The 15674-nt window shown below is 38.4% G+C and overlaps 1 protein-coding gene across 1 annotated transcript; it reads right to left on the reverse strand.

Annotated features, from left to right (window-relative positions):
• Window positions 1-6619: 6619 nt before the first annotated feature.
• Window positions 6620-14238, reverse strand: FOXI3 (forkhead box I3; the record flags this gene model as incomplete). Its single annotated transcript, XM_083379120.1, has 2 exons — window positions 6620-7176; window positions 13542-14238. The coding sequence occupies 2 exons, from the start codon at window positions 14236-14238 to the stop codon at window positions 6620-6622; spliced, it is 1254 nt and encodes a 417-aa protein (XP_083235246.1).
• Between the last annotated feature and the right edge of the window lie 1436 nt (window positions 14239-15674).

A 15674-nucleotide genomic window follows, 5' to 3' on the forward strand; every position in this document is an offset into this window, starting at 1 on the left:
ATTCAACAAAAGCTTTTTTTAATAAGATTTTGCTGAAACACCTCTTTACCCTTATATTCTATCTTATCAATATTACGTGATCTTTGTTTTTTCCTTAATAAATAAGCTAACCACCTACCTGGCTTATTAGCATTATTAAAAGTATTATGTTTGGCATATCGTAAATTAGTTGCTACTTGATCTGCCATTAACATATCAAACTGTCCTCTTAGCAAATTAATTACTTCTTTCAACCTCTTATCAGATGGGTTCAGAATAAGAACTTTCTCTTTCAACTTTATTTTCTCCTCTATTTCTTTACGCTTATATTCCAATCTATATCTATGTTTATTATTCAAATATATTAACACTCCTCTCATATAAGCTTTACTTGCATCCCAAACCATTTCAATGGGAGTACCCTTATGCATATTCATAATAAAAAATTTTTGCATATGCTTTTTACATTCTACCACATTTTCTTCATATCTAAACAAATTTTCATTTAACCTCCATGATCTTCTTTCCCCCTTGCCCTTGTCCAGTTCCATCCAAACTGGACTATGATCTGATAGAGTTCTTGGGCATATCTTAATCTTCTTAATCCTAGAAAAAAAATCATTAGTAGTTAATACAAAATCAATCCTAGAAAAAGATTGATGTCTATCAGAAAAAAAAGTAAAATCCTTTTCTTCCAAATTTCGTTCTCTCCAGACATCTCGCAATTCCAAGTCATCTTTCAAATAAAAAAAAAAGATTTTGGCAATCTAGCATGGCTTGGAGTATTTTTAAAAGATCTTTTTTATCTTTCTGAGTATCCAACACTCCATTCCAATCTCCCATTAAAATACACGATTTATAATCCCATTGAATTATTTTGTTATGTAACAGTTTATAAAATTCTCCTTGCTGTTGATTAGGTGCATATACTCCAATTAAAAGTGTTTTTTTCCCTTCTATTAATAGTTCAATTATAATATATCTTCCTTGTTTATCTGCTTCAATTAAATTAGCTGTTAAGTCTTTCTTTACATAAATAACTACTCCATTTTTCTTCTCTGGAACAGATGCAATAAATTGTATACCCAGTCTAGAATTTATCAAATATTTTTGATCAGATGCGCGAATATGCATTTCTTGCAAACATATAACATCATTTTTAAATTGTTTCAAATACTGAAATACTTTCTTTCTCTTTTGTGGTGAATTTAATCCATTAACATTCCAGGTTAGAAACTTTGTCGCCATCTTTTGCGACTTGAAGCTTTCGGAGCGTTTCTTGCAGATCCACAAGCATCTGCCTCTTTGGCCTAGCTACTCCCACTGGTTCACTAGAAGTAGATTCCTGACTTGTAGTTATAGAACACTCTGTTGTTGTTGTTCCTTACGTCTAGATGCAGCCCGTGTCACTCTTTGAGTCTTAGATTCTTCTAATAAATGTCAACGTGTTTTGAAGATTTTATTCTTTGGGAAGATTTTAAATCAATCTGATATTTAATCCTGGTAATTTTAACATGGAAACTATTGAAACATGTATTAGCTACCCCTGCTCTGGTTATATAGAGAATAAGATGCTGAGATAGCCATTAGATATCTGCAGTTGTTTTGTCTTGTCTTGTGAACTAGGTCATAAGATCCCACAGCCCATGAAGAATCTGAGGGGGAATTGTTATACTCAAGTAATTTCATATTCATATCTTGGTTTTGGAACATTCATGGAACATTCAAGGCACATCATCTGCATTATCTGATAAGCCTTTCAATATTCTTGTAATGTAAGCCTACCGTACCATTTTCATATTAAAAATGAGACCACAGACTGAAGGAAGGTAAGCTAGTATAAGGCAACATAAGGTCAAAATAGATAAAATAATGGAGAAGAAAAAAAGGAGCTGAGAAATTATTTTTATCAGAAGAATGTTTTTTAAGGAAATGTTTCAGTTAATTTAAGTTAATATAATTGACACCCGTGACAGTGATATGATTCACACTTATTGTTTATATATTCTAGTAAAACACCAAGCCTCAATTAATGTTACCAGTAATAAGTGATGCAAGTCACAGTTTTTTATGTGGGAAAATCACACCATACTGAATGTTTAAATTACATTAATTCATGATGTATATGGTCAAATCAAGCAATATTTTTAATCTGTGAAACAGTATCTATGCCTTCCTTTTGTAATTAAAGTACAGGGTGAATTTTACTGAAATCCCAGCACATGAAGAAATTTGATCCTTTCCTTCCTTTTACCATCTTAGCAAAACTATCCCTCCTGTGTGGCAATTAAGCCGAGGAAACTTCAAGGGAGGGGTGTCCTATGGTTAATTGTCACTTGGGCAGAGGGGGATTTTCATCAAGACTGCAGGCAGAAAGGGAGAGGTCAGGTCTCCCCATGTGCTTCAAGTCTTACTAAAAATCATGTTTCCCCATGCTTGGTTTTGTTCTCTTTTTAAAACTGATGGTTGCTAACTGAAGCATAAAAGTGTTTGGCTCTAGACTTCACTAGGTCAGCTTGTGAGGAATAAAACTCCTGTTCAAACAGATTCCATGATTTTGCAACATAAAATAAGCAAATACTGAGCAGAAAAATTGAGCAGAAGCAACCGTAATTGCAGTTGCTAAACAAACACCACCTTGACTATACTGATGGAGCCTTCTTCATAACAAAAACATTTTTCCTATGATTGTGTATTAAGTAATCACAGACATCTGCTGTGAATAGATGGCTTTCTTTATTATATTGTGAAAGAATGGAGATGCATTTATAAAGTTACATGATGAGGTTGTTTTATACCATTTTCATATGGGTTAGTTCTTCTTTTGCAACAGGTTTTGCTATCTTTGTCTCTTTGTACATCTAGATCAGACACGTCAAACACAAGGCCCGAGGGCCGGATCCGGCCCGCGAAGTGGTTTCATGCGGCCCGCGAAGCCATCCTGGAAACAGTGAGGGAACGGCCCCCACTGCCTTGGCCCTGGCCCAGAGACCCTCCTTCTGCCAGATACCCCCAGATCTGTCCCACTCCTGCCCAGGCCCCCATAGGCACTCTTGATGCGAACAATGTAGAGCTGGTCACACCCACCCAGCAAGCCATACGCACTCTAGCCACGCCCACCCAGTAGGCCACACCCACCCAGACCATACCCACCCGGCCCCCTGAGGCAACTGCAATGCTGATGCGGCCCTCAATGAAATTGAGTCTGACACCCCTGATCTAGATTCTAGAACAAAGGCTGGTCACCTCATATTAAACATATCCATAACTGCATGGAGAAAAATTGGTTCAGAGTACAGGGAGCAAATTAAATTATGTTGCTCAGATTCTTCCCATTTTGCTTTTAAGCATCATAAACAACAACACTGGGTTCATGCAGATAGCTTTTCCAACTGTATTTAAGTATGGTTATAGACTGGACCAGTTTTTGTCAATCTGGTATCCTACAGATATCTTGCCTGGTTGCAGATGATTTGGAGTCAAATCAAATTTGGGGGCACTCAATTAAATACTTTTCCAAATTGTAATACTAGCATGTCTTCCCAGCGGCAGCTCTTCCAGCTCAGATGTACATATGTAGGAATAGGAAATATATATATTTTAAACAGTGTCTTATCTGGGCCTGGGCCTGTTGTCCTATTATCTACGTCTCTTCTGTTCACTAGGTGCTAATATGTCAGCCCTCCCAGATAAACCAGACACAACTGTATGAACTAATTCTACTTTATTGTAAGGCTACATTAACAGAATCTTTAAAGTCTGAAGGCACAAACTTTCTGAGTCTACTTTTAACTGCTTGATCCATTAGGATGGGAATCCTCTCTCTCTGATTGTTTCCTAGGCAGCAACTCTTCCCTTTGTTCTCACACATTCCATTCCATAAAGGAAACACTTGGGTCCTTTTTTGGCTTTTTGCATAGCAGACTGCTCCACAAAGTGCAGCCCATCATTGTGGGAACTCTAGGGTGGTTCTAGAGTTCTTGGGGAGGACAAGTGCTGGAAAGGCTGCTTGGGATTCTATACCTCTGATCTAATAGAATCATCTCTGTGGGTTTATTACTGCAGCTTCTCTGACGTCTCATATAAACACCCAATTAGAATTACATGGTGCTAGTGTACATCCAAAGGGTCTGTTCTTATGCAGCTCTCAGCTGTCAGTAATGCTGCAATCTTCAGTATGTTTTTCCCCCCTTGGGTGCATGCTCAAAGAGCATTTCTGAATTTAAATATGTTTATCAACTGAATATTTAAAAATTTCAGAAATAGCGTCCCTTCCGTGGAATGTTTTTTGAGTTGTAATCCAATGTCTGTCAGGCTACAAATGTTTTGACGTACAAACTTGTCTAGGAATGAGCAGACTGTTTTTTTTTACTAACAAGGTGGCAATGGCAAAAACACTTTAGATATAACTCCAATAATCAATCATGGTACCAAGAACAACTAATGGTCATAATCTGTACTTACCTATTGGGCTAGGGTGGTCAGAGCTATAGTTTAGCACACATTTAGGAGTCCCTAATCAAACTCCTGCCCATCTCAAATACATCTGTTCTTTAGATCAGGCTGAGATGACAGAGACAACTATCACTAGAAATAACACATAGATTGTATTCACATTTGTCCTCGGCAGGGATGAAAGTTTAATGGCTAAATACCGTTTTAGGAAGCCCTGAATGTATTTTACTGAAAACAACATCTTTCTGTGCAAATACGATATCTGGTATATCTTTTAGAAAGCAAACAAGGAAGAATATCTTCAAAATAAAAGAGGCAAGATGCTTCTGTAACTTAATTATCCAATAAGATAATTAAGTCTTGACTCTTAATTGTCATATTGAAAAGATAAGTTGCTCCAGCCCAGAATTCATTTTTATTAAAATTCCAATTGATACAAATTTAGATAAATATAAGCTACTTTTAATATGATGCAGAGATTGAAGATTTCAGATTTCCATCAATTCAAGAAGAAGAAAAAATATCTATACACACAAACTGCCCAATCAGAATTAAAAAGGCTAGCAGTGTTATTTTGAAACTTATATCTGGGGGCAGATGCAATGGTTGATTAAAAAATGGGAGCGTTGCAATGTTTCATTTCAATGAAATGTCCATAACAAAGAGTCTGTATTCTACATCTATTCTGACTATCTATCTATCTGTTTGTCTGTCTATCATCTATCTGTCAATCTATCTATCAAGCTGTCTATTATCTATCTATCTATCTATCTATCTATCTATCTATCTATCTATCTATCTATCTATCTATCTATCCAAAGAGTTTTTTTCCAAATCCTATTTGCAAATAGAAAAACACATAATGGAAAAGTTGAAGAAATGTGTAAAAATTTAACAACCTGGAAAATTTATTAATATACTACCGAAGAAAAATACAAACTTTCCAAAAATATTTTAAATAAGTATTATTTCATAACATACAAATAAAGACATGTATGAATACATTTATAGTGTAGCCTATTACAAAGTACTTAAAAATAATCAAGGTGTTTGTTCTGCTGAAAACAGAAGGTTAAAAGTGTATGTCTTTGGCAGAAAGCCCTATCAAACTCATGTTTTCACAAAAACTAGTTCTTAATCCTAGCAACTAGGCAGCCACGTGTAGTATGGAAAGGAAGGCTCCCCAAAAGATATTCCACACTCATATAACCGTTATATAATCGACCAGTTAAAAATGTGGGTTTTTTTTCAGAAGCCATACGTTGAAAAAAATACAGCCTTCACACAGGAAAAAACCCATCCCAGAACAAAAGATTTTATTTTTATTTTTAAATTCCATTTATATCCCGCCCTTCTCCGAAGACTCAGGGTGGCTTACAAGCTTATTGGAGCAAAGAAGTTTCCTTTATGCTGGAAGTTTCTGATACGGCAGTGGTTCAAATATTTGATTTCCCCATCTACATCTGAAATAATATAATCCCAAGCCAATTGAACTGAATGGCTTTACATCGGCCTGAGTTCACCAATTGCCCTGGAATTTGTTTCCATGAAAATATATGTAGTATTAACTTCACCATAAGAGAAGTGGTTCATACTGCTCTCTTTTATAAAAGTGCACAGTAATTTGGTCAGTAATTATTGAACAATGTCAGTAATGCAGTTTTTATTCTAAGACCTGTGATTTACCAGACTGAACTCAGACAATGTTTATAAGGAACTGGGATTCAATAAATTCCATCATTTAAATTTGATGGCTGGTGAGGACTGGCAAACAGATCTTTAGTAGATTGTCAAACAACTGGTACTATAGGTAGACTGTAGCATTTATTACAAGCTTCATATCAGTTATAATTCAGGATTTTTACACTGATAAAGGGACTTCATAAAATCTCCTTCTCTGTTTCTTTTACACCTCAGTGCCATAAACAATAGCTCAAAAACTAAAGAAAATATGACCAGCAAGCAATGTACTATTATTATGTATTTAGTTTCAATCCCTGAAATCTTTCTAAATCACCCCTTCCAGAGAGCCCTCAATTGTCAAGCTTGTTGCATGCTTACAATAGACAGAAACAGCAGAAAACTATACTATGTTTTTCAAACAGCAGGTTTCCAAAATCTTTTCTGCTCCTGGGTAGAAAAATGAAGCTCTCTAGTCTGCCTTGCTAGGTCAGGGCAATCAGCCTTATACTTCAGTGCCTTCCCGGGCATAGATGAGGCTGTTGACTGTGAAATTGTATAAATGATTGTACTGTCCTGACTGGCCTCCACTGCTAGGATGAAAATGGCTGTAGTAGGTGCCAGTTGGACCCGAGACTCGTTGCAGCTGCTCTGTTGAAGGAGGATCCTGGTTGAAACTGCTGCCTCTAATTGGGCCAGTGGGGTGGCTTCGATGCTGCAGTTCAGGAAGACGAGGTCCACTGCTGAGGGAGTTCATGCTGCTGAAAAAGGTGCTGAGGCAGCTTGGGGTCGGTGGGGCAACCACAGGTGGAGAACTGCTCTTTGTGGTGTCCCTCAGAGAGGTGGTTGGCTCCAGAGCTGAGGAAGGACCGTCACTGCAGGGCTTTCCAGGGTCTAAACTGATGGGGATACCTTCCTGAGTCTTCAGAGTCCCCAAGGTCGAAACACTGGATGCCACTCCAGAGGCACTGGGATCAGAACGTCTCTTGCGCTTGCGGCGGAAATTCCCATTGTCAAACATTTTCTCACAGTTTGGATCTAAGGTCCAGTAATTTCCCTTTCCTGAAGAATAAGAGAAAAGGGTTTGAAAAGAAGAATCCATGCCCAACCCAAGCGGAATCCCATACTCCCCAGCTTTATAGTTCAGTGACCCTTTTGTATGGCTGGATCAAAATACTGCCGCCCAAAAGGAGAGAAACCATAAAAACGGAGAAGAAATTTCAAACGTTAAAACTAGAAAAAGATGAGACCAATGAAGAGCAGGGTTTTATTCAGTCTATTTACTAAGCAAAATCTCTAAAATAATACTGAATCTTAAAAACACATGCTTTGTATAACAAGAGGGAAATTGGGGAAAATATGTAAAATGATCATTACAACTCAAACCCTATTACATTGGCTGAAAAAGTAAATGTGTATCTTTTACAATTGGCTCCAGACTTGTATACCTACAGTACAATGTATAAAGCTATAGCCTCTCCTATGGGAACATCAGTTAAAACCAGGAGCAATAATTTTTAAAACAAATTTCCGCTGTGACTACTCTAAAGATTGTCAAAGGACAGAAGGTTGCACTCTGAAATGAACAATAACTGGTTCATTTGCTGCTGTGCATAGAGGTTCCCAGGAAATTAAAAATTATAGAAATCATTACATGGCCCGTATGACCACATTTCAAATTATCTGATTATGTTACCTCCAGTTATGGACCTGTGGCTTCCTTATACGGGAAGATGCAGACATTGGTGGCAATGCATAATTTGCAACTGTGTCTTGTGAAGTTCAGAGCTGTGGATATTCTTGGTGAATGCAAGGGGGGGGTGTTTCAACCTAGAACATTGTTTAAAATCCCAAGGCACGCACACAGGCATGCAGGAGTGGATGAGTTAACATCCAAGTTATTTCCTTTTGTGAAAAAACTTTCACTGTTGCCCATTAGGCAGGTAAATGTGGTAGAGTTCAAGGTGCAGCTGGCTGGTGTATTAGGATTTGTAGCCCAGTACATATGGAACACAACCAAACTAAGGAAAGAAGAATATTGTATGTGTTCAGAAACATGAAATGTGAAGAATAGATTGCTAAAGTTTCATAAGAGAAAAGTGTCACACAACCTTGTATGTGAAATTATCCTTTTGGAAATTTCCATGTATAATCAAAATATACAATTATTATCATTATTTACATGTACTAATTTAGTTCATAGGTTTATTGTGGGTTACACTCCTCGTTGATTGTCTCTGGTTTCAAATGCTAAACATGGGATAAACAGGGATTTAGGTCTGACCAGGAAATTGTATGGAAGTTTATGCTCACAAAAATGAAGACTAATGTGAAGATAGCTCTGTGGGTTTTTTTTATTTCCTATATTACACATTCTAGCTCCAGTTACAAAGCAGAGTTTCAAGAAGAACAGATGAAAGAGAGGCTAGCATTTCATTTCAGGACACAATGTTACTGACGATATGGAAATCCTATCAGTTAGGGCACACCATTCATTGAAAGTGATCACCATCAAATGTGTTTCTCCTAGAGATCATACCCAAATCAATAAGAAGGAACTTATGTTATATTAAATAATTAAGATCAAAACTTTATCATATAACAAATACTATGATGTGAGTCACAGTAGTTCTTTTCTCTACTGTTTTGGAGGAAAAGGCTAAATAATTTTATGCTTATAAATACTGATCAATTATAATTACGTTTCTTCCCTATTTTCAATACATTGGGTTATAAATAATAAAATGCCAATTTGTAATTATATGATATAAACATCACTGTCTTGAAATAATGCAATTATCAAGTTTTTTAATAATACAATAAAAAGATGGGGTGGACAGAAAAAGTTTAACAATCTAGGCACACCTCAACATTTAGCTAGAAATTAATCCAACTTATAGCCAGAATAATTAATCATATCTGTGTTCATATTGTTCAACAATCCTTCACATGTATGTGCATGTACACACTCACACATCCTCATGCTCATTTTTGATTGGATGCTACACTAGAGTTTTCAGAATGTTTTCAAAAGTGTTTTCATTTTTCCTGACCAAAAGGTTTGATACAAATGCAGAAATCATTTAAACCTACCTGAAACATAAAACCTTTCCTGCATAACAGAACTGATATTCTCCCTAATCAATTACTTTAATACAGATTAAGCAAACCAAATTAATCAGTGCATTTGCCTTGGGATTCTGGAATTCATCTATTGTCTGGTTGTAGCATGTAATTTCTGTACTCAAATGCTGCCCAGAAGTTGCACAAGATCAAGAACAGGCAAGCCATGGTGCTGTGGGCTACAGATGACACCAAAACCTGTCTTGTTGCTCTAAAACATCCATGGGGTTCATACACCATGTCAGTGGAAAAACAAAGAAATAAGGTGTGTTTCTGGTTTCAGGAAAAACTAACCTTATGTGACTTGTCCCCTGCCACTCATGCCCATAAGAAATGGAGGGGAAACAACATAAAAAGAGGTTCTGTTGCGATGTGATTGCATCTTTTTCCGCCCTCCAACCCGTCTAAAATAAGAAGAAAAAGTGTAGCCACTAGCTCTTAGAAAATCTGCTTGCCCTCTTGGCAACAGTAATCAACTGCTTAATTCTTCCCACTTTTCTTCTGGTTAAACCTGAGGTTTACTGATCCTGTGTGGAATTATTTAGAGAAGAAAAAAAATCAATGCCACTATTAAACAACAGCATCTTTAGCATTCTCACATGTGAAAGTTTACATGTTTTGGGTTTTTTTTGGTTTGTACCTTGACAGGAAAAACTACATTGCAAAACTCCTTTGCATTACAAATGTTTCTCCTCAGCTTTCTCTCCTGTTTTAAGGATGGCCTGACATTTACAGAAGGGTCCAAGTAACTTGAGCCTAACATATAAAAGATTTCATTATCTCTACCAGTAGCCACTGGATTTTGTTGAACTGACTGTTTGTTAATTATGAGTTATTCAGCTTCATACATGGCTTCTTATGAGAAGATTAAACAACAGCATCTTTAATGAGTTTCTTACTCTTTTCCTTTTCTTGCAGAAGAAGAAAGAAGAAGAAGAAGAAGAAGAAGAAGAAGAAGAAGAAGAAGAAGAAGAAGAAGAAGAAGAAGAAGAAGAAGAAGAAGAAGAAGACACAACAGTCCTAAACATCTATGTACTAGATGGAGCTGGGGTCAAGATATGTAGAGGTAAAACAAGTCATCTGCCTTAATGTTTAAAACAGCCCCCAATGGTAAATTCAGTATTTACTGAACTACTCAACAATTCAAACCTCCCCATAATTATTTTTCTTAATCCCATTTATATCCCGCCCTTCTCCGAAGACTCAGGGCGGCTTACAATCTAAAGCACAAATCAACATAATGCTTGGGAATTAGCAAATTCTCCTTTGTTTCTAACTTCTTTTTCCAATCACTACCTAATCAAAAGGTCCACTTTGTGGCTGGAAACTAAATTCATTAATAAATTTCAAAGCATCTGCTACTTAGAGAAATATATTTCAACATACTTTATCCCTCAAGAAGCATATGGTAAATATGCCTTGTTTTTCAAAACTAAATGTAATATTTTAACAATTACTGCAGTCCTCTGGAAATGCAAGACACTTAATAAGTCTATTTTCCCACAAAATTGCCTCATTCACACACACACACACCAGAAAGTATAGGTTATAGAATTTCTCTGCATAATATTTCCATGTGTAATGTTTATTAAGCTATCTGAATGAGTTCTAACAAACACATGCTTTGTATCAGAAACAGGGGAAAACCTTTTTTAAAAAATCATAGAAGACAATATTAGAATTGGGCTTCAAGTCTTAGGTTTTGGAGATGTCACCTATGGATGGAACAGAAAGTGTCTGGGGGTCTCTGAATTCTCATGAGCTACAGAACACAGAGGTTGAATTTTGGTGTAGTATATGGCATGAACGTTTTCCCATCGAAATGGGCATATGAACTTCAAATACTCTTGAGTTCTATCAATCTGTGCTGCCTCTATTTTATATGCCTTTACCAAATGGGATATGAAAACTTTAATGATCTAACAATTTCTGAAAAATGCTTTCAGTTTTACTCCAGACATGAAATGAAATTTCAAGCAAAATAATGGGATTAGTTTTCAGATTAATTTTATGTAGGACATTTAGCCAGAAGTCATAAATTTTCCTTTCCATTCTTCAACCAGATCAGTTCCCAGCAGAATTTGCCAGAGCCACATCTTTCAGCACAGTCTCCAAACATTACAGCTTTTTAAAAGTTTAATAGGTATATATGTCCTCGCTTTATAGGCATTTTGATTCTTCTTACTTTGTCAACAGCACTAGATTAATTAAATTCAGCAGTGGTATGCAAGTTTCTTTGAAAGAAAGATAGAGAAATTTGCATACACACACATACACATGCACACACACACACACACTTCTTTGCATATACACACATAGCAGCTCTTTCCAGACATGTATCACAAGAAAATATTAGTCATGGAAAGCAAAATCTTTCAAAGAAACTTGCATACCACTGCTGAATTTCTGAAGAAGCTCCAATAAGCTTCAGAAGATCCTCAGAAAAATCCAAGGATTCGGGGCTAAATAAGGTGTGGCAGTATTAATCCACACAGCAATTGCATAAGCATCTTTTGTAAATAACAATAGTGGTATATGTGGACAAGAGCAAAAGATCAAAATCTTCTCCCTATTCTCCACTGTAATTAACTCTATAAACTCCCATGTAAATGCAAAAATACTGTCATATCTAGTTTGGCCCAAACTGATTCTCACCAGTAATTTAGGAGCAACAAGTTAATGTGCAGAAACCTGGGGTGGAGGAAATGAGTGACTATACAACATAAGATAGCTGTGAGTACCAAGTGGCTATTTTGTGACTCATCTTCTGTGTATGCAGCCTCAGTGAAGGGAAGCTGAATAGCAACTTTTAAAAGTCAATAGACAAAGTTCTGTGTACCGGAACTGAAGAGGCTTCTTGAGTGAGAAGCAAAATGTTTTCAAAGAAAAAGCCAAGAAAGTCCAGTTGTCTTTTGGAAAAGCACCTTCAGGATGATCTGTGGGTTTTTTTTAGGGGACATCAATGGAAAAACTTAGGGGAGGAATCCACTTTTATGTTGCACACAAATGGTTGGGAGTGTTAAGAAGGTTTCCAATTTATATCTAACGGCAAGCTTCTTATTTTTACAGTAAAAAGATAATCACAGAATGAATGTTGCATGTTGATTATCTAGAATACAATCTTTATTCCAGTAATCTTGCCTAGAAACTTGTGACATGGGTAATAATGTATAGGTAACACAGGGGTATAGACTGTTTTTCTATCAATCCCAATTAACAATTAATTCCTGCATATCCATGTGCCAATTTTTTTTTAAATACATAGTTTCTTCCACTGTGAATCTAAACATTTAAAACTGAAAACAGGCAAAAAGTAACCGCTTACATTCCCATAGGGATCAAGATGCCAGGATAGTTTATAGCAGTTTCATTACTTAGAAAGAAAATGGTCAAGTTTGTATTTGATTCTACATTCTTATATCTCAGTCTACATATCTAGTGTTACTTTGTAAAGATTGCTTTCCTCCAAATACATCCAATGCAGGTGTACGTGAATGGGAAAATTAATTCATGTTTTTCTGTAACATGCAGAAGAATGAGAGTGATTTTAAATATCTAGAACCAGTTCATTTGAACTGGAAAAAAGTCTCCTTTCAAGACTGAAGCAACCTCCATTTCAGTAAATTAGAACTTAGCTCTAAGGCATGTACAATGGGAATGCTAAATACATACCACACACAAATCCTGATCTCCTATGCTTTTAATTAATCCAGAATAATGCTGAATCACTGCAGCAGGTTGGAAGCCTTACTTAATAGCTCCATATTGTAATCTGGCAATCTCATGCAAAGTATGCTAGGGCAATTAGGAAAGTTTTAAGGGAGGTGATGCTGGCACTGGCATGGGTCATCTGAGAAGTTGGCTCCTTGTTCTAAAAATCCAAGAAGCTTAGTCCTATGCACATCTATTCAGAAACTGGATTCAGTTGATTTTATAGCAGAATTATCTCGGAAGAAAAGTGATTTGATGTTCCTGAGCTAGTTTAATTGGGAGATTAAATTGCTTGATCTAAGGGGGCTGGGCTGGTGAAAAACAGCAGCGTAGCCTGAGCTAGAAGCTGACAAGCTTGAATGGTATTTAATTACCGCTACCTGAATCCAAGTTCATCTGTCTAGCATTGGAAGCTGCTGCAATGGCTCAGATACTGTTGGGCGCGGAGCACCCGCCTAGACGGCCTCGCGGCCCCTAAGAAAACATCAGAATAATTCCGCATCCCCTCTGGGATCAGGAATCTGCCTTACGCTGCCCTCTACATGCACGCACGCACGCACGCGACCCCGGCCCAAGAGAGAGGAGACACGCACCGGGATCGTCCTCGTCCCGAGGTACCTTGCGGAAGCAGTCGTTCAGGCTGAGATTGTGGCGGATGGAGTTCTGCCAGCCGGCTTTGCTGCGCTTGTAGAAGGGGAAGTTCTCGGCCACGTACTGGTAGATGTGGCTGAGCGTAAGTTTGCGCTCCGGAGCGCTCTGGATAGCCATGGCGATGAGTGCCGAGTAAGAGTAGGGCGGTCGCACCAAGCGTAACAGTTCCTCTTGGCTAGCCAGGCTAAGCCAGCCCAGCTCGTTTGTTGAGCCCGAGCCAGATGTAGGACCGGGCGAAGCCAAGATCTGTGGTCCCCCGACGGCCCTGGGAGGGCAGCCGTAGGGTAAAAAAGACGCACCCGAGCTCCCACTACTACCGCCGGTGCCGCCACCGCCGCCGCCGCCGCCAGTACTTTGCACGTAGGGCCCAGCGCTACTCACTCCCCACAGGTACCCGGCGGCTCCCGGCGGTGCCCCATAGTCGCCAAGCGCATAGGTCGCAGCGGAAGGCCTCTGCCCCGAGGGGCCCGCAGCGGCGGTGGCTGTCTGCGGATAGACGCTAAAGGCTTCGCTGCAGTATATGGCCATGGCAGGCTCCTCGCGGCCGCTGCGAGACCACGGAGCTAAAGGGCTACCGGCAGCCGTCGGTGACGAACGGGGAGCGGACAGCACTGGTGGCGGAGGGTCGCTGGCGCTCATCACCCAGTTGGCGAGGAATCTGAAGACTAGAAGGGTGCGCTCAGGTGTCCAGTCCCCGCCCAGAATTTTGCTTTCCCGGTGAGCCCGTCTCCCGCCTCCTTCCCTCCTCTTGCGCCGAGCAGCACTGCCCAGCCTCCCTGCCTTGGCTGTCGGCTGGCTCCGCCGAGGAGGAGGGAAAGGAGTGGCTCTTCGAATTAGCCGATCGGGGGTCGACTGGGACGTTTGGCAACGTCCGATCCGAAGTACCCCACCCCCAGAGGCGCCGTCCTCCGCCCCTCCTTTTTGCCTGGAAGATGAGGGGACAGGGGTCCAAAGAAGCGCACGCAAGACAGAACCCCGCCCTTTCTTTCTGCGGGTTTCCTTTCTGAAGTGAGGATTGGGAGAATCCCACCTTAGGGACACCTTTCAGATGTTAGGCTGTGCATTTCATGGAGAATGAGTCTGACTGAGTTAAAGAGGACTTCCCAGAAACAGCAGGATTGCACCATTAACAAGAGTCTATAGTTTAGACATCTGTGCAAAGCTTCTGGAAGAGGAGGGCAGGGAAAGTACTCTTTATTCACTCTTATTTATTTAGGAGAAGGAAAAAAACTTGGTCTCTCTTAATTAAATCAATGAAGGAGTGAAGAAAAAGCCACCGGCGAACCATTCAGCTCAGCCAACAGAGTTTAAGGAATGTATATATTCAGTTTTGTGCTGCAGTGATTGAAAAGTGTAGGTTTTAGAAGAATGGGCTCAGAATATAATATGAAATGAGAATTATTTTGGCAAAAGATAAAGCAAACTCATTCCCACCCCATCCCTCTGTTATTCTTCATCTTGTTTCAAAAGAGCATTCCTATTTCCCCCTTTTAAAACAAAAAACTAAGAAAGTTCAAAATCAACTACAAGTTCAAAATCAACTACAACTACAAGGGATGCTAAGTTTGAAGTTCATGCTGTGATTGAAAAAAAAAATCCTTTAAAAACAGCTAGAACTGCTTCTGTTATATCATTATGATCTCTATATTATTATTGGCATATCTACTTATTTGTTGCCTTTGATTGCCAGGATTCACCCTCCAGTAATGAACTTTCTTCAAGGTCCTGCCATTAACATAGGAAATAAACTACATATAAGGGTGCTATCTGGACAAATTTATACAAAGGGAAACTATTCTTTTGATGCAATAACATTTCTTATAAAGTAATAGAATATTCCAATTTTCACTAAGTAGAAAAAAATATAATGGGATCTTACAAAACACAAAACACAAAAAAATATAGTTTTATATCATGTTTATATCATAACATTCTTTTGGCTGAATTATTAAAATACACATATGAATCTATATTCATTTGGTTCTCCCTATACAACAACAAATCTTCAGTTACTGTAGTCAAAAGATGTGCTGATTTTTTTTTGAAAAAAACTTGATTATATTGTGCTGAATCAA

Source organism: Vipera ursinii (genome assembly GCF_947247035.1).
Source record: "Vipera ursinii genome assembly, chromosome: Z".
In the NCBI taxonomy this organism is placed as follows: Eukaryota; Metazoa; Chordata; class Lepidosauria; order Squamata; family Viperidae; genus Vipera; species Vipera ursinii.